General features: G+C 43.8%; 1 protein-coding gene across 1 annotated transcript in view; it reads right to left on the bottom strand.

Moving 5' to 3' along the window:
* The window catches only part of CR1 (complement C3b/C4b receptor 1 (Knops blood group)), a 126751-nt gene that overhangs the window by 68158 nt on the left and 39975 nt on the right, over positions 1-18618 (bottom strand). The window contains exons 15-22 of the mRNA XM_084853355.1: positions 17477-17659; positions 15682-15849; positions 15024-15203; positions 12331-12513; positions 10271-10453; positions 2200-2394; positions 1848-1947; positions 194-279 (exon numbers count right to left, since the gene is read on the bottom strand). Coding sequence (XP_084709481.1) covers positions 194-279; positions 1848-1947; positions 2200-2394; positions 10271-10453; positions 12331-12513; positions 15024-15203; positions 15682-15849; positions 17477-17659 — 1278 coding nt within the window. The remainder of the gene's footprint in view (positions 1-193; positions 280-1847; positions 1948-2199; positions 2395-10270; positions 10454-12330; positions 12514-15023; positions 15204-15681; positions 15850-17476; positions 17660-18618) is intronic.

The following is an 18618-nucleotide window of genomic DNA, read 5'->3' as shown; positions in this document are numbered from 1 at the left end:
TGGGCCCCATTTTTATTCTGATCTCAATTCTCTATTTTGCCTATGAACTTGCTCAGTATCTCTGACTTTAGCATTTATACTTCTCCTTTTCAAACTTTTCCAGATCTATTTTGCATTGTTCCCAAATCGCTGAAATTGTACTGGCAAGGAGACATTTTGCGATAATGTTTCGATTAAAATGTGCTCTACTTACGCTGACAAACGGGAATGGCAGGGGTCCATTCTACTTTTCGGCCAGATATCACACACCGTCTAGAAGACTGACCACTTAGCTTATGCCTGTACGGAGAGAGAAATAATTACGGATCTTCTGCTTCTTCCTCCTGGGATGTATAGAACTGAGTTGTTTGAATTCAATATATGCTCTGTTTACTTATGCACAGCAAAAAATGAAACTGTATATCAAGGATCATAGGAAAGCATGTTCCGTGAAGGCCAGGATTCTGCAGATATCTCTTACGACATCCAGTCCTTGGTTCCTAGTGATGCAGTGTCCCAATTAGTTGAAATCTTTTGAGCAAGCAATCCGGGCCTCTTTCTGGATTATGTAGAATGGCTTTATCAGCCACTCACAAAAGAACGAAAAACCAGTTCAACCACTTCAGTCACATATTAAGGAAGAATAAACTTCCTGCATGATCCATGGAAGAAAGGAATAAGTAGCTTACTCTGCAATTTCACACTACGGTGCAATCCTATTCACCCTTACTTGGAGTACATTCCACTAAGCACTGTGTAATTATTTCTGAATGACATGTAAACAACAAAATATTGCAGTGTATCCCCCCTCCCTAACAGGAGTGCTCCTATTCAGGCTTCTAGCAACCATTCCAACCATTCCAAGAAGCAGAGCGTTCCAGATGCCCCAACATTCTGTTTTTACAACTGACATTCTACATTCAATGGCTGCTGAGCATACGCAGTCCTCATTAGGCTGTGTTTTCTTTAGGATTTTGCCCCTAAGTTTTATTTCTTTAAACGATGTTTGTATTTCTGCAAACCTTAGGGTTCTCACAAGCATGTTGATACCTCCTTGTTTCTCACTGGCCCGGTTTTCGTTCCCCTCCTGTTGACAGTTACCACTTAAACTTTGCTAACAGAGGTTGATAGGATTAGGCTGCAAGAGAAGTTTGTCCCTAGGATTGCCAACTCTTGTTTCACCAATAATTGGATGAATTTTTAAGAACATATTTGTATTGATTTTTCTCAAAATGCAAATGTCATGTTCATTGAAGTCATACATCAAACATTAATTAAAAAATGATTCACTGTGCGAAATACATTAATGTAAAATCAAGCAAAGATTGAAGGCAAAATACGAGAAGGGGACAGCAGAGGATGAGATAGATAGCATCACCGATGCAATGAAGATGAACTTGAGCACACTCCAGGAGAGAGCGGAGGACAGGAAGGCCTGGCGTGCTATGGTCCATGGGGTCACGAAGAGTCGGACACGACTTAACGACTGAACAACATGACCATCACATTCCATGGTATACAATACAGTTATAATTCATTGTTTTTGTCTCATTTCATGTTTAGCTGGGGAGCTGGTGATATCTTTGTTACTGTTTGCATAGTTCATAAACATCTGCCATACTTCATAGAAGTTATCCTTACATTGCACCAATTTATTCTGTCTGACCAGTTTTGTTCACTTTTCGATCAATACTGGTGTTACTTTAACGCTGCATTAGAGGCGGAAATCTCTCAGCAAAACTTTTCCTGCATGGGAGAGTATTAAATGAGGGGGAAGCTTTATCAGATGATTTCTGCTTACGCTGCTAAAGGAAGAGGAACCCTACCAGAAAATCAGTGGAACACCTCTTTATTTCTCTGATGCTTACCCTTCCTCACAGGTGTAATTTACAGTGGAACCAAAGAAAAAATCTCCTGATACAATCAGCCTGCCGTTATCTGGTTCTCCTGGATGTCCACATGATTTTCCTAGCAGAAAATAAGACAAATGATATTTTTCCTACTTACGTTAAACTCCTCTAAAGAGCAAAACTGATTCAGAGTTTTCTTTTTGTATTTTCTTAAAATGAATACATTCACAAGGGGAAAGTTGCATGACTTGATTCACTGCTTATATTAAACATTAAGATAATTTGGGCTTTATATAGTATTCCCTATTAAAAGAATGTTCCATCCTCCCGCTGCCCCTCATATCTAGTTCAAGAATGATAAGGGACTCACTTTTACAGAATTCCTGAACTTCTGACCACACCTGATTTCTAAGGCACATAATAGAGGCCTTCAGTCCAGGATGCTTAGCATAGCCTTGGCGACATGTATATTTCACAGCTGAGCCAACAGGAAAGGAATTCTTTTCTTTATACTCATCGTGAAGCTCAGCAAAGTCTAACCTCGCTGGGGGACCACAGCTGCCTCCTGATAACACAAAAAGGAAGAGGGAAGATTGGTGAATTTTTGTATTTCTGACCCCAGTTCCTCCACTGTTAAAATGGAAATGGCTCCCCCTTCTCTCACATTCATTGTGTTGTTTTACTTTATAAATTTATATCCTGCCAGATATGTATAAGTGCGACTTACAATATCACGTAAAACACTGAGAATCAAAGAAAGACATTTTAAAATAGTAGCTGTTGCTGCTTTAGTCTTCTGAAGACAGTGTGGGCTCACAGACTAACAATATACAATTTATGTTCTCTTTGTGTATACCGTTTGTGTGTGTTCTGTAAATGGTTTTAAACTCTTACACTGTATTTTAATTTTCTTACTGTAATGTAATGTTTCATGTTCTTAATCTGTGTAAACCACCCAGAGAGCCTCAGGTATGGCGTGGTACAGAAATGTAAATCAACATCATAGAATCATTGAATCATAGAATAGTAGGGTTGGAAGGGCCAACCCCCTGCTCAATGCAGGAATCCAAGTCACAGCATCCCTGACAGATGGCTGTCCAGCCTTATCTTGAATGCCTCCAGTGTGGGAGAGCCTACTATCTCCCTAGGTAATTGGTTCTGTTGTCATATTGCTCTAACAGTCAGGAGAACTTGACACAGTACTGGAGATGAGGCCTAACCAGTGCTGAGAAGAGGGGAACTAATACTTCCCAGGATTTGGAAGCAATTAATGCAGCCCAAAATAGCATTTCCCTTTTTTGCAGCCATATCACATTGTTGGCTCATATTCAGCTTGTGATCGACAACAATTCCAAGATCCTTCTCACTTGTAGTGTTGTTGAGCCACGTATCCCCCATCTTGTAACTGTGCATTTGGTTTCTTTTTCCTAGGTGCAGAACTTGGCATTTATCCCTATTAAATGTCATTCTGTTGTTTTCTGCCCAGTGCTGCAGTCTATCAAGATCACTTTGAATTATTTTTTTTGCTTACAAACTATTAGCTACCTGCCCAATTTTGTGTCATCTGCAAATTCGATCAGCATTCCGTGTACCTCCTCCTCCAAGTCATTAATAAAAATGTTGAAGAGCACTGGGCCCAGGACTGAGCCCTGCGGTACCCCGCTCATTACCTCTCCCCAGTTGGAGAAGATCCCATTGATAAGCACTCTCTGAGTCCGATTCTGTAGCCAACTGTGGATCCACCTGATCGTTATTTCATCTAGCCCACTTTGAGCTAGTTTGCTCATCAGGATATCCTCGGGCACTTTGTCGAAAGCTTTGCTGAAGTCGAGGTATATGATGTCCACAGCATTCCCACAGTCCACAAGGGAGGTTACTTGAACAAAAAATTAGATCAGATTTGTCTGGCAGGATTTGTTCTTGACAAATCCATGTTGGCTTCGATTAATCACTGCATTGTTTTCAAGGTGCTTACAGATGGATTGCTTTATCATCTGCTCCAGAATTTTCCCAGGGATTGATGTCAGACTGACTGGTCTGTAGTTCCCAGGTTCCTCCTTTTTGCCCTTTTTGAAGATGGGGACAACATTAGCCCTCCTCTAGTCATCTGGCACTTCACCCGTCCTCCATGATTTCTCAAAGAGAATAGAGAGTGGCTCTGAGAGTTCTTCTGCCAGTTCCTTTGTTACTCTAGGGTGCAGTTCATCTGGACCTATAGATCTGAGCTCATTCAAAGTAATTAGGTGTTCCTTGACCATATGCCTATTGATCTCAATGTGCAATCCTGCCCCTTCAATCGGTACTTTGCCTTTGCCAGGGGGGTCATAGACCTTCTTTTGGGAGAAGACTGAGCCAAAGTAGGAACTGAGCACTTCTGCCTTTTCTTTGTCATCTCTTATCATTTTGCCATCCTTATTTAACAGCTGAACCACCATTTCTTTCTTCTGTCTTTTACTATGCACGTAGCTGAAAAAAGCCTTTTTGTTGCTTTTAGCCTCCCTTGCTAACCTCAGCTCATTCTCAGCTTTAGCCTTTCCGACACCATCACTGCAATTCTGTTCTACCTGCCTGTACTCTTCCTTTGTTGCCTGGCCTTCTTTCCACTTCCTATATGTGTACTTCTTTGTTTTCACGTCATCTCTAAACTTTTTGTGAAGCCACATTGGCATCTTCTGTTGTCTTCCACCTTTTTTTCTTGTTGGAATTGTTTGTAATTGTGCCTTGAGAATTCCCTTTTTTAAAAACTCCCACCCATCTTGGACTCCTTTTCTTGTTAGAGTTGCTTGCCATGGGACCTTACTTATCATTGTTCTGAGTTTATTAAAATCACCTTCCTAAAATCCAGGGTACGCGTTTGGCTACACTCGGGTTTTGCTTCCTTAGAACCAAGAACTCAAGTATAAGATGGTCGCTTTCCCCCAGAGTTCCTGGAACTGCTACTTTATCCACTAAGTCACCTCTGTTGGTTAGGATCAAGTCAAGGATAGCCAATCCTCCAGTTCCTTCCTCTACTTTCTGCAGGAGGAAGTTATCCACCGCACAAGTCAGTGTCAAGGGCTCCTTGGAGGCCTCTCTCAGTCTAATCCAGTAGCCAAGTCCAGACACAGACAAAGGGATTCTTTTCAAAGCTTTATTCTTCTTTTACAACTTAACAACTCTACAGGTAGCAACTAGATCTGAGCAGCAGAGTACCTATGCCCTAAGTTGGAACAGTTGGTCCCCGTTTGAAAGGGAATTACTGGCAGACCCCTGAATTTAAGGACTACAGAGAGTCCCTCCCCTTTTCCATTGGATCCTCGGGGCGAAGCCATTGTGTGCGCGCCAACCGGGCACTACGCTCCTTTCCGCGCCCTCCATCTGGCGCCGTTCTCTGCGTCTGCGTCGCGCATCCACTAAGTCTGCTATCTGTGCTCGGTCACTCCCTGGACTGCTAACTAAACTAGGAATGCGGGTGGGAGGAATCTCCGTCAGCTGTTGGTCCTGGGAAAGAGGAGAGCGCTCCTCTCCCAGGAGCGACTGCTCTTCCTCAGAATCAGAACTACTCTGGGATTCTATGGCCTCAGTGTCCACCCTGACAGTCAGGAATTTCCTGGAGGGGCCATGTTTTGCAGAATTTGTCTCCCAACAGATATTGGGGAAATTGAAGTCCCCCATTACTACTCCATCATGCTTCCTTGAAACATCGGCGATTTGCTTTTCAAAAGTTTCATCCTCGTCTTCTCCTTGATTGGGTGGCCGGTAGTAGGCTCCGACCACCAGGTTCCTTTTATTCTTTGCTCCATTTATTTTAACCCAGATGCTCTCAATGGGGCTACCAAGCTCATCCTCCTGTATTTCTGTTCAGAGATATATATTTTCCAGGTGGACTCACCAGGTACCCCATCCTCATCCTCATCATCCATTAGCATACAAACAGACATTGATATAGTTCTAGTCTTGTCAAAATTGTACCATAACACTTAGTAATGGCGGACCATGGCATCAGAAATAGTTAGGCTGGGGGACAATTCAAATGCCACCAGCTCCATTTGGAGGTTTCTGAAAGAATATGGAAAGGGTTCCTCTTGAGACTACCACATAGCTAAGCTGATGTCTACTGGGTCTGGCATGAGGATTCCAATGATCAGGCTGAACAGTTGCTCCATCAGAAACAGATTACAATAGTGTGGAACTCCTGCCACCAAGCAGTGGTTTTCGGTGCTCCTTATATGACAGCTGAACCATTTCAATCAGTGACAAGGCAAAAAGTACCCTTATTAATCTGTATAGCACTTAAAAGTGTGCCAGTTAATTACATCAATGAACCCATGCCATGCCAGTCCCCCCTACTCACTACTGATCTTACACACACACACTTCCTCTCTCACATACTCTTGTATGTATGTTCCATCTATATATAAGCGTAGTAATGACTTCCTCACATCCAACACTAATATTGGGTCTTCGAAACATAGAAAGATAATTGAATACATCAGAAAATACTCCATGGAATACAGGGACGATAAGCAGTTTTTTCTTGCTTATTTGGTGAATTTTGGGTACTGGGAACAAGACTCCTTGGGTACTGGGAACAGGACTTCAGCTCTTTACCCAAAAACATTTTAAAACATGTATCTCCCCCATATTCCACCTACCAGTTTCTCCCCAGCAGAATGCCTGTGCCTAATCCGATGGCGGATATGTGTAACTGTGAATTTTGTGTACAATTCATGAAGCAATAGTAGGGATGGAACAACATTTAAAATATTTCTAAGCTTTTTGTGAAGCTCATTTAAATATTTATTTAAAATATTTCTAGGCCATCTCTCAGGGCAAGAGCCCCTCTCCCAAGGCACCTTACAATAGTAAAATAGACCAATACAGTAATAAATCAGCAAAACATTAATAGAAACAACAAACATGAGCAAAAAAAGAAATGGCCTAGACAGTACTAAGAACCTACAACACAATTGCAGCTATAAACCAGATCCACCTGGAAAAGCATAATCAGGGAAAGCCAGAGTGAACCCTAAGGATTTACTCTGGCCCTTCTTATATTTTCTTATCTTGGATTTCATGTATGCACTCAGAGCGCTCAACAACACATGGCATCCTTGGGCAGGTACCGGGACCTCATCACCCTGACAGGGAGTACCACTGATGCCTGACCTGAGTCTCCTTTAAGATTATTTGTCTGCCTTCCTCACAGAGCTCCCCAATGATGCCTTATTCCCAACCCTGCTTGCTGAGTTTGGACTGATAAAGATTAAGGGCAAAATGGCAGTCTTCAGCCCAGTATTGTAGTGGTAAATTCAGAAGTGCAGGGTCCCTTCGTGACAGCCACAGCCGCATCCCCTTCTATGTTCGTACCACTTTGTAAGATATACAGCCTTCGACTGGATCCAAAAACAGTGCAGATGAAAGTAAGGCAGTGGTAGGGATGGGCGGATTCCCTACCTGTTCCTCCGCTTGGGAATCCGCCCACTGAGGGTGGCGATCTGTCCCTCCCCCCGGAATCCTCCCTGGCCAGCTACACTCCACGGCGATGCCATTTGCGGCCAGAAAGCAATTAGATTAATAGGCTAGCCTATCGCGTGAAGAACCAGAGACGCAAATGGTGTCCACTACGCCATTTGCGGCCATAAAGCCCTTGGTTTAAGCTAAATGCAGCCATTTATGGCTGCATTTGGATTAATCTAATTGCTTTCCAGCCGCAAATGGCATCTGCTACACCATTTGCATCCGGAGTCAGTCAGCCCAGCCAGCGATACAGCAATGGCAGGTGTATCGCTGGCGCCCCAGAGCCAGCCAGCGGGAAGGATCCGGCCAGGGAAGATTCCTCAGGGGGGCAGATGTAAGTGATCCATTCCTCCACAGACTCCGGAGGCCGGATTCTTTTGAATCTGGCCTCACTGGGTCCATGGAGGAATTCTCCGCCATCCCTAGACAATGGTATTACAACTGGATCTCTGAGAAAAAATGGAGTGGTGTTAATTTTTTTCACCCACCCACCCACTCACTCATTCACTCACAAACATTTTAGGTTTTCAAAATATGATACTCTATGGAAGCTTCACCCTCTCAACTCAGCCCTCATGGACAGATCCCTTCTGATGTAAACAGCCCCCTTGCACTCTCCCTTAGCTCCCCAACATTGCCCATTAGCCTTTCCTAAGCTCCTTCATTATATCTCTCCCATCCTGCAACAGAAACATCGACACACCCGGCTGGATTGAACCACACATACATACACACACGCACACGCATGCACACCCACACCCTTTCTTTCTCCTTTCCCCCCAACTGATTTTTTACTGTTTCCCTTCCCTCCGCCAGGGTTTGTTTGCCCAGGTACATGCCAACTTGGTGCCAAAAAGTGTTGCTGACAGAGCAGGTTGCATTTGGCAACTCTGCTTGCTGTAGAAATTAATGTTCGAAAATTAACAGTGCAATCCGATGGGTGTTTATTTCGAATTAAATTTACAGAGATCTTGGGAAGGCAGCTAAGCCTGCAGTCCTACCCACACTTACCTGGCAATTGAACATAGCGGGACTGACTTCTGAGTAAACATGCATAGGATTGTGTGATAAATCCTAAAAAATGGCACAAACCAGTCACCTGCCCTGCCCCATAAGTAAATAATGGTGTCAGCAGCCTCCCCTCCTGCTGCTGCCCTGGCCAGCAGCAGCAACGGGCTTGAAGGGGTGGCCAGTATTGCAGGAGATGAGGGCAGTACCGGGCCTGAAGTCACAGAGCAGGGACAGGCGGCGAAGCCAAGAGCTGAGGAGGAGACTAGGGGTGGGGGAGAGGAGGCTGCAGAGCTCTCTCAGGCTCCCTCCCTCTCTCGCTCGCCCCCTGTGTCTGGCTAGCTTTGCATAGTAGAGGAGAAGCAGCCAAGAGGAAGCTGCTCGCATTCCCCTGCTCCCTCCTCCTTCTCTAGCAGACTGTGACCCGGCTGGGGGCTGGCTTCAAAAAAAGTGCCGGAGCAAAGCCCCAGCGCAACCTGCCACCACTACACCGCTGCTTCAGCCAGCTGATTCGGTGTGCCAGGGCCCACCAACAGAGGAGAGGGCCCATCAGACTGCTCTTTGCCCAGGGCCCCCTAAAACCTGGAGCTGCCTCTGTACACACTAATAATACTTTGAACTAGCAGTACAGAAACATGCTGCATATGGAAAATCAACACTGGTACTCCAAAGACAGTTAATCATTTAGGAGCGATTAATCACATAATTAAAGGGGAAAAGGTACTTGATGGACAGCAGAACATAGGTTGCTTTAGAAAGAGGGAAAACATATCTCCCTTCTATACCAATACAATGTATGTCACAATAGGAAAACTGCAGGTGAGGCTATTGTCCTGAACAAGGACAAGCAACACAAGGAAAAAGTTCTGGGAAAAAGTAATCCCCACCTTTCTCTTCATTAGATGATGCATAAAAATTCAACATACAAATAGCACGTGTCCATTGCACCTCTTTCTGTGATCTTTCAATATGTAGTATCTGCATCTTTGTTTTAGATAATTTCAAATGAAGATTCACCTCAAGCAATTATAAACCCAGGAGGACCTCGTGCTCTTGGGAAACACCACAGAATGACTATCTGGATTGCCGCCCTTATAATGGTGTTAATTTGGAGCACGAATTCCTAACTATCTTTCCCTTTTCTCATAAGTGCCCCTAACTTTAGATGAGATGTTGATGTTTTTAGATCCTGACAGCAAATGAACACATGTGAACAGGTGTAAATAGCATCCATTCCTAAACAAATGTAAATCACATCCCAAACACATGTAAACGGCATCCATTCTCAGAGTAGAGTCTCCTTTGCTGTCACATTGCCACCGAATGGTAAGGCTGTGTTTCAGGTAATAATGAGCCACACATCACTCAAATGCACTTCTCTCCCTTGGTTTCTAAAGTGTTGCGATGCTGTTATTCTTCTGTTATGAATGTATAGAACTAGCAACTACAAATGAAAATATAAAATCAGCATTGGACTCTACAGTAAAAATTAAATGGAAAAAGGAATGTGTCGCACAACCATTTCAGTCACATTATCAATGGAAAGTTTAAAATTTCAGGTTCTCTCAGTTTGATATGAAGCCCCTTAATAAGAGGTAAGTTACTGAACCCCCAGGGCAGGGTAGGTGGTACCACCTCCACTACTATAAGAGGAGTCTTCCTTCACTAGTTGTCACTTTGGCTTTGTCTCTTTTCAGCGACACTTCACATGAACATTTATTCCACACAAAACTGAATTCTATATGACACATATTCCGAAAGGTATGCCTCCAGTCTAAGAAGTCTGGAACATTTGAAGCAGCCTTAATTTAAGGATTTGTCTGAAACCAAACGTTTCAATGCAGAAGGAAGGAACCAATGTGAACATGCATTCTCACTTTTGTAGCTTGCACTTCTATGGCCAACATGGACAATCCTGTTGCCAAGAAATTTACCTTCACAGCGAGGGGCAGGGGAAGACCACGTGCCTGAGTCTGTGCAATAGATAGTTGCCTCTCCAATAAGAGTGTAGCCAGGATCACATGTATAATTCACAAACATGTCAGTGGTAAACACTACTGCTCCCTGGTTGCTGTGAGCCCCATTTTCGATATCTGGGGGTGGCTGGCATTGCACCACTGAAAGGAGAAGAGCAAAGAATACAATGCAGAGGCAGATTAAGATGATGCTTGACCACCACATATTCAATTAGGGTTTCTTCTTTTCTTGTTCAGTGCTCCTGGTTATCCCAAGACAAATGGTGTCCATGTATACAGAACAGAAGAATCTGGGGCTTAAATCCACTGTTCTGTCACTGACAGCCAACCAAGGTGGTGATGAAGCTGGAAATGGCCACAGCATAGGACACCACACCATATCCATATTGCCTAGTAATTCTGGAACTTGAGCAAATACAAAAAACCCTTATCACAATGTGTTAAACTTAAAGGGGGGGTTGTTAATTGATTAGATGCTGTTCAGGGTAAAACCCTTCACAAAGTAGATCCTTCTGATTTGTTTTTATTCTGATGTTTTATGCTTTTATTGTATTAGATTCTGGCATATTTCGGCGTTTTTTGTATCTCTTGTATATGGCCCTGATATCTTAGGATGAAAAGCAGGTTAAAATACTTTTAATACATAATAACAAAATAAAATAGCCATCTATAAAAATGAAAGTCCCTGATAATATGCAACTTAGTTTTCCACATGGCCACATACTATTCATTACTCATGGTCGGCTTCATGGATTCCTTGTCACACCCCACCCGTCTCGTGTGATCAACCTTTCCACTCACAATGTTTGACAGGGAAAGACTATGCTTGGCTTCATATGCCATACTTCTGAACAGAACCTGTCTATTTATCCGTACATAACAGAACTCCACTGGATGTGACTGTTGGACCTTACTGTAATGTTGATACAGATTCTGATCTCTCTGGTAAAGACGATCTTTCCACAAAATCATCACCCTGATCTAGGGTTGCACACATAGTGGAAAGTGATGCTTATATGAGGCACACTACATCTTCCCAGGGTAATAGATATCTCTGAGCGCATGCTGAGACTTTGCAAAAGACAAGAGAGCAAGAGAAAACAACCAAATCCTTCTCACATTGCATTGGATTTTGCATTCTACTGACTGACAGATGAAGCCAACCCCCAAATAGAACTCCAAGAGAAACAGGCTTGTTAGTGAAGGTGAAACACTACTCATACACATACATAGTCATAAATAATGTAGTAACTTTGGATTTCTTTACACACAAAGCAGGAATGAGCAGGTTTTGACACTCCGGGTGTTTTAACACACAACGTCCATAGTCCCTCCTCCACTCTTCCTTGGACAGCTATCCAGCTCCAAGATGGTGGTGAAGCCGGCTAAGGCTGATGGGAGTTGTAGGCCAAAACATCTGGAGGGCCACAAGTTGTACATACATGTCATAAAGGGTCATGTATGTACAAAACATTATTGCGTTTCCTATAAGGTTGTATCCAGGCTCACAGCTGTATTCTACAAACATCCCGCTAGTAAAGTGTTCTGATTTCTGACTCTCGTATTTCCCAGTAGCACTCATTTGAGGTGTGGAACACTGCACTGTTGAAAGAGAGGAGGGAGTCCATCAAATACTGAGAAAATGAAAACTGTCCCTACATCTGGGATCCTGCCATACATTCTGAGATGTCTCCAGTTACATCTTCCTGATACCAGTCATTGAACACAATGCAAAGATAAACTAGTGGATTTGTATTTTTTATGTGATCATTGGCTGGAATACTAGGAACAAGGTACCTACATTATCTTTTGCTAACTATCATGAATACTTATCAATCCAGCTAACCATAGAGTCTTTGCTAAGCTACCCTGCAACTCTGAAGTTATCCTCATTGAGAGGAACTCCAAACCCATAACATTTGGAGTTCCTCTCAATGCAGAAAGAGGGAATCTATGAAAACAATGATCTCAATTTTAAATCTGTAAAGCCAAAATGAAAAACTACTATATAAGCTTGCCTTCGCAGCGTGGGACAGGGATACTCCACACACCGGATCCTGTGCAATAAATAGTTGCCTCTCCTATTAGTACATAGCCAGGTTCACAGCTGTATTTTACAGATTTTCCATTGGTGTATTTTGTTGATTCCTCGGCATTGTACTTCCCATGCAAGACTTTGGGAGGTGAGGGGCACCGTACCACTGAAAGGAGCAATGGCATAATGTTATTGTCCTCAGCACTACAGAGGGAGAGACAGACAATAGACCGAGGGAGAGACAGACAGATAGAAAATATATCCAACAATAATATACATAATGCAGGGGTCCCAAACCTTTTTGAGATGATGGGTATGTTTCAACATTTGAGTGTGTTGTGAATGCTCACACAAAATGACTGCCTGGTGAGCGAGTGGTGTAGGGGTTAGAGTGTTGGACTAGGACATAGAAGATCCGGGTTCTAGTTCCCACTTGGCCATGAAACTCACTGGATGACTTTTAAGCCAGTCACTGACTCTTGGCCTAACCTACTTTATAGGGTTGTCTTGAAGATAAAATGGAGACCATGTAGAAGGACAATGTAAGCCCCCTTGGGTTCCTTACAAGAGGAAAAAGGCAGGATATTGAATGAATGAATGAATGAATGAATGAATGAATGAATGAATGAATGAATGAATGGTGGGGCATAACCAGTCACAAAACAGTTTCCAGAAGGCAAACTGAGGAAGCTAAAAGGACCAAGAACTTGAATTCAAGGCAGAGGTGGAGTCTGAGGTCAAAAACAAAACTACTCTTGAACCCACAGTTTTCTCCTGCAACACCTATTTCACAGAAGGCTCTGAGACAAGTACCTGGCCAAGTAATTGAGTACAAGGCAGATATGGGATCTGAGCCCCCAAATTCCAGATCATTTATTTGGCGCCACAAAGCACAACAAAATACCTATTTCACAGCAGGCAAATTTGTGATGTTCAGAGAAACACACACAGGCAAAACGCCTACTCACACCACAGAGCCATACAAAAAACCCAAGCACGTGTGCATACGTGTACACCAGACAGAACACACACCATGTCAAAAACAAAAACCCAAGGAAACCATACACCACTCCAAACAAAAACAAAACCCATGCCCACCCCCACACATAGCCCCTGAACGCTCCCCTTGTTTCCCACCACCTGGTCTAAACCCCCAGGATGCTCTGCTCCCCATCCCACCCCACCCCAACTTACCTTTCTTTTTTCAAAATGAAGTGTTTGTCTGCAGCAGCCCACCCTTGTTATTTTTAGAAGAATGCCTCTGGGGCCCAAGTGGGTCTCAGAAAATTTGCGGTGGGGAGGATCTTCATGACAACAGAATGAGAAGTTCATTGGAGTATTACCCAGATTTTCATGGAATCAGCTTTGGTCCATCAGGGACACACGAAGCAAGGTAAGCCAAGTGTAGTGTACCTTTAAAATCTGGTTTTCGGCACTCGAAAGGAACATACTTCTGGGTGGGGTGGGGGGAGTAGAACTGAACGTCATCAAACTGGCAGGGGCTGCTCAACCAATGAGTGAGGCTTGTTTCCCACCCCTTTCCACGCTCCCTACATTATTATGAATGGAGAGCAACTAATTTTCCCTGTGTGTGTAGATTTCCCAGAAGAAACCAAAATCTCCAGTTCTCCAGTGCTGCATCTGAAGGCTCCTGAGAGTTCCGCCCGCACCCGAATTTCGCCACAGCCCAGCAAACAGCTGCAGAGTTATTGCTCCAACCCCATTTTTCCCCATGAGTGCACTTCTGTCAATTGCTTCCAATCCCCCTTCCAACTCCCCCCTTTCTCCTTCTCCCTGCTTGCAATGAGGAGCTCCTGCAAACCCGAAAGATCGTAATTGCAGTAATGAAATAATGCGATATAGCAGAGAAGGACTTTACATAACAACAGAGAAACTGCAGGACATCAAAGAAGCACAACAACACAGTAGCAATTTAAGAGAAGTGAAAGAACACTTTAAGGTGAGTTACTAAAGTTAACTTTTAACCCTTTCCTGCAGATGAGCGAGATTTATTTCTTACTTCTGAGTAAACATGCACAAAAGGGGGGATATGTTAAAGATTAAAAGCAGGGTACCTAAGGTCCCCGGTACTGTGGTAATGTGAAGGGTCACTGCTGTGCTCGTGGGGATTTTTTCAATGGGAATGGGAAAAATTACTTCCACTGGGGAAACAAGAGGGAACGGGACATCCCACCACCTTGGCCACATCACTGCCAGGTAACAGAGGCACACCCAGGATTTAATGCAGTGGGGGACATGGCACACTGTGCTAAAACCGCCAGGGAGCCCCTTTCAGTAAAAACAAAAGTTGGAATAAAAGGAGTTTCAGAAAATGCAGCTTTTAAAGAAGGAAGCAGCTGGTTGGCAGAGGATTGGTGACAAGGTAATTTGTCGGGAAGGAACTCAAACTGCTCTAACTTCACACAAATTCGCTTGTGAGGACAGCCCATTGGAAATAAAGATAGGGCTACAGGCCGGCATGTCACTGTGCAGTATGTCAGCCTCCCCAGCTAGGGCTGATGGGAGTTGTAGGCCAAAACATCTGGAGGGCCACAAGTTGTCCACCCCTGACATAAAGGGTCATGTATGCAATGTTATATTTCCTGGCAACATTTCTAGATTTGTTGCATGAGCTGCATACTATGATTTAAATAGAAAGGCTGACAAGAGACTCACATTCACAGTTTGGTGCTGAGGAGTTCCAAAAGCCAGACTCTGTACAAAACATTCTTGCGTTTCCTATAAGGTTGTATCCAGGCTCACAGCTGTATTCTACAAACATCCCGCTAGTAAAGTGTTCTGATTTCTGACTCTTGTATTTCCCATTAGCAATCATTTGAGGTGTGGAACACTGCACTGTTGAAAGAGAGGAGGGAGTCCATCAAATACAGAGAAAATGAAAACTGTCCCTACATCTGGGATCCTGCCATACATTTTGAGATGTCTCCTATTACATCTTCCTGATACCAATCCCTGAACACAATACGAAGATCAACTAGTGGATTTGTATTTTTATGTGAACTTTGGCTGGTATACTAGGAACAAAGTGCTTCCTCTTTTTGTTTTTCTAACTATCATGAATATATACCAGTCCAGTTAACCATAGAATCTTTGCTAGGCTACCCTGCAACTCTGAAATCAAGCCTCCTGTGTTCACGTTTATGCTGCAGATTCCTGTCCTACCATCATGAGAGCCTACAAAGCCATTTTCCTTCAAAATTCACAACAGCTTAAGGTGGGAATTTTAAAAGAAATAAATTACAACGAAAGACCAGTACAGACTATACAAAGTATGGGTATCCAGCTCACAAATTCAAACGGCAATCTTAAATACCTGCACAGTGGGGCAGAGGAAGGCTCCAGTCTCCAGAAGCTGTGCAGGAAATAGATGCCTTTCCAACAAGGGAATAACCAGGATCACAAGAATACGTTACAGACATTTGCCCAGCAAAACCATTGTGCTTCCCATTGGCTATGTCTGGAGGCAAGGGGCACTGTGATACTAAACAGAAAAAAATAACGTAGAAAGAATATTCACAAAAGCTTTTTAATGAATGCTTAACAGAAAGTTACAGTGAAAAGCCTATCGATCTCAAGCTGCAATCCTGCCCCTTCAGCCTGTACTTTGCCTTTGCCAGGGGGGTCATAGACCTTCTTTTGGGAGAAGACTGAGCCAAAGTAGGAACTGAGCACTTCTGCCTTTTCTTTGTCATCTGTTATCATTTTGCCATCCTTATTTAACAGCTGAACCAACATTTCTTTCCTCTGTCTTTTACTATGCACATAGCTGAAGAAAGCCTTTTTGTTGCTTTTAGCATCCCTCACTAGCCTCATGATGCCTTATTCCCAACCCTGCTTGCTGAGTTTGGATTGATAAAGATTAAGGGCAAAATGGCAGTCTTCAGCCCAGTATTGTAGTGGTAAATTCAGAAGTGCAGGGTCCCTTCGTGACAGCCACAGCCCCATCCCCTTCTACGTTCGTACCACTTTGTAAGATATACAGCCTTCGACTGGATCCAAAAACAGTGCAGATGAAAGTAAGGCAGTGGTAGGGATGGGCGGATTCCCTACCTGTTCCTCCGCTTGGGAATCCGCCCACTGAGGGAGGCAATCTGTCCCTCCCCCTGGAATCCTCCTTGGCCAGCTACGCTCCACGGCGATGCCATTTGCGGCCAGAAAGCAATTAGATTAATAGGCTAGCCTATCGCGTGAAGAACCAGAGACGCAAATGGTGTCCACTACGCCATTTGCGGCCATAAAGCCCTTGGTTTAAGCTAAATGCAGCCATTTATGGCTGCATTTGGATTAATCTAATTGCTTTCCGGCTGCAAATGGCATCTGCTACACCTTTTGCGTCCGGAGTCAGTCAGCCCAGCCAGCGATACAGCAATGACAGGTGTATCGCTGGCGCCCCAGAGCCAGCCGGCGGGGAGGATCCAGCCAGGGAAGATTCCTCAGGGGGGCGGATGTAAGTGATCCATTCCTCCACAGACTCTGGAGGCCGGATTCTTTTGAATCTGGCCTCACTGGGTCCATGGAGGAATTCTCCGCCATCCCTAGACAATGGTATTACAACTGGATCTCTGAGAAAAAATGGAGTGGTGTTAATTTTTTTCACCCACTCACTCACACACCCACAAACATTTTAGGTTTTCAAAACATGATACTCTATGGAAGCTTCACCCTCTCAACTCAGCCCTCATGGACAGATCCCTTCTCATGTAAACAGCCCCCTTGCACACTCCCTTAGCTCCCCAACATTGCCCATTAGCCTTTCCTAAGCTCCTTCATTATATCTCTCCCATCCCGCAACAGAAACATCGACACACCCGGCTGGATTGAACCACACATACATACACACACGCACGCGCGCGCACACCCACACCCTTTCTTTCTCCTTTCCCCCCAACTGATTTTTTACTGTTTCCCTTCCTTCCGCCAGGGTTTGTTTGCCCAGGTACATGCCAACCTAGTGCCAAAAAGTGTAGCTGACAGAGCAGGTTGCATTTGGCAACTCTGCTTGCTGTAGAAATTAATGTTCAAGAATTAACAGTGCAATCCGATGGGTGTTTATTTCGAATTAAATTTACAGAGATCTTGGGAAGGCAGCTAAGGCTGCTGAAATTTACCTTCACAGCGAGGGGCAGGGGAAGACCACGTGCCTGAGTCTGTGCAATAGATAGTTGCCTCTCCAATAAGAGTATAGCCAGGATCACATGTATAATTCACAAACATGTCAGTGGTAAACACTACTGCTCCCTGGTTGCTGTGAGCCCCATTTTCGACATCTGGGGGTGGCTGGCATTGCACCACTGAAAGGAGAAGAGCAAAGAATACAATGCAGAGGCAGATTAAGATGATGCTTGACCACCACATATTCAATTAGGGTTTCTTCTTTTCTTGTTCAGTGCTCTTGGTTATCCCAAGACAAATGGTGTCCATGTATACAGAACAGAAGAATCTGGGGCTTAAATCCACTGTTCTGCCACTGACAGCCAACCAAGGTGGTGATGAAGCTGGAAATGGCCACAGCATAGGACACCACACCATATCCATATTGCCTAGTAATTCTGGAACTTGAGCAAATACAGAAAACCCTTATCACAATGTGTTAAACTTAAAGGGGGGGTTGTTAATTGATTAGATGCTGTTCAGGGTAAAACCCTTCACAAAGTAGATCCTTCTGATTTGTTTTTATTCTGATGTTTTATGCTTACTGTAATGTTGATACAGATTCTGATCTCTCTGGTAAAGACGATCTTTCCACAAAATCATCACCCTGATCTAGGGTTGCACACATAGTGGAAAGTGATGCTTATATGAGGCACACTACAGGGTAATAGATATCTCTGAGCACATGCTGAGACTTTGCAAAAGACACGAGAGCAAGAGAAAAAAAATAACCGAATCCTTCTCACATTGCATTGGATTTTGCATTCTACTGACTGACAGATGAAGCCAACCCCCAAATAGAACTCCAAGAGAAACAGGCTTGTTAGTGAAGGTGAAACACTACTCATACACATACATAGTCATAAATAATGTAGTAACTTTGGATTTCTTTACACACAAAGCAGAAATGAGCAGGTTTTGACACTCCGGGTGTTTTAACACACAACGTCCATAGTCCCTCCTCCACTCTTCCTTGGACAGCTATCCAGCTCCAAGATGGTGGTGAAGCCGGCTAAGGCTGATGGGAGTTGTAGGCCAAAACATCTGGAGGGCCACAAGTTGTACATACATGTCATAAAGGGTCATGTATGTACAAAAC

This window comes from Heloderma suspectum, chromosome 4 (genome assembly GCF_057233095.1).
Source record: "Heloderma suspectum isolate Gila_16-S chromosome 4, 16-S_ref, whole genome shotgun sequence".
NCBI classification, from domain to species: domain Eukaryota; kingdom Metazoa; phylum Chordata; class Lepidosauria; order Squamata; family Helodermatidae; genus Heloderma; species Heloderma suspectum.
This window is presented reverse-complemented; position numbering and strand designations above follow the sequence as displayed.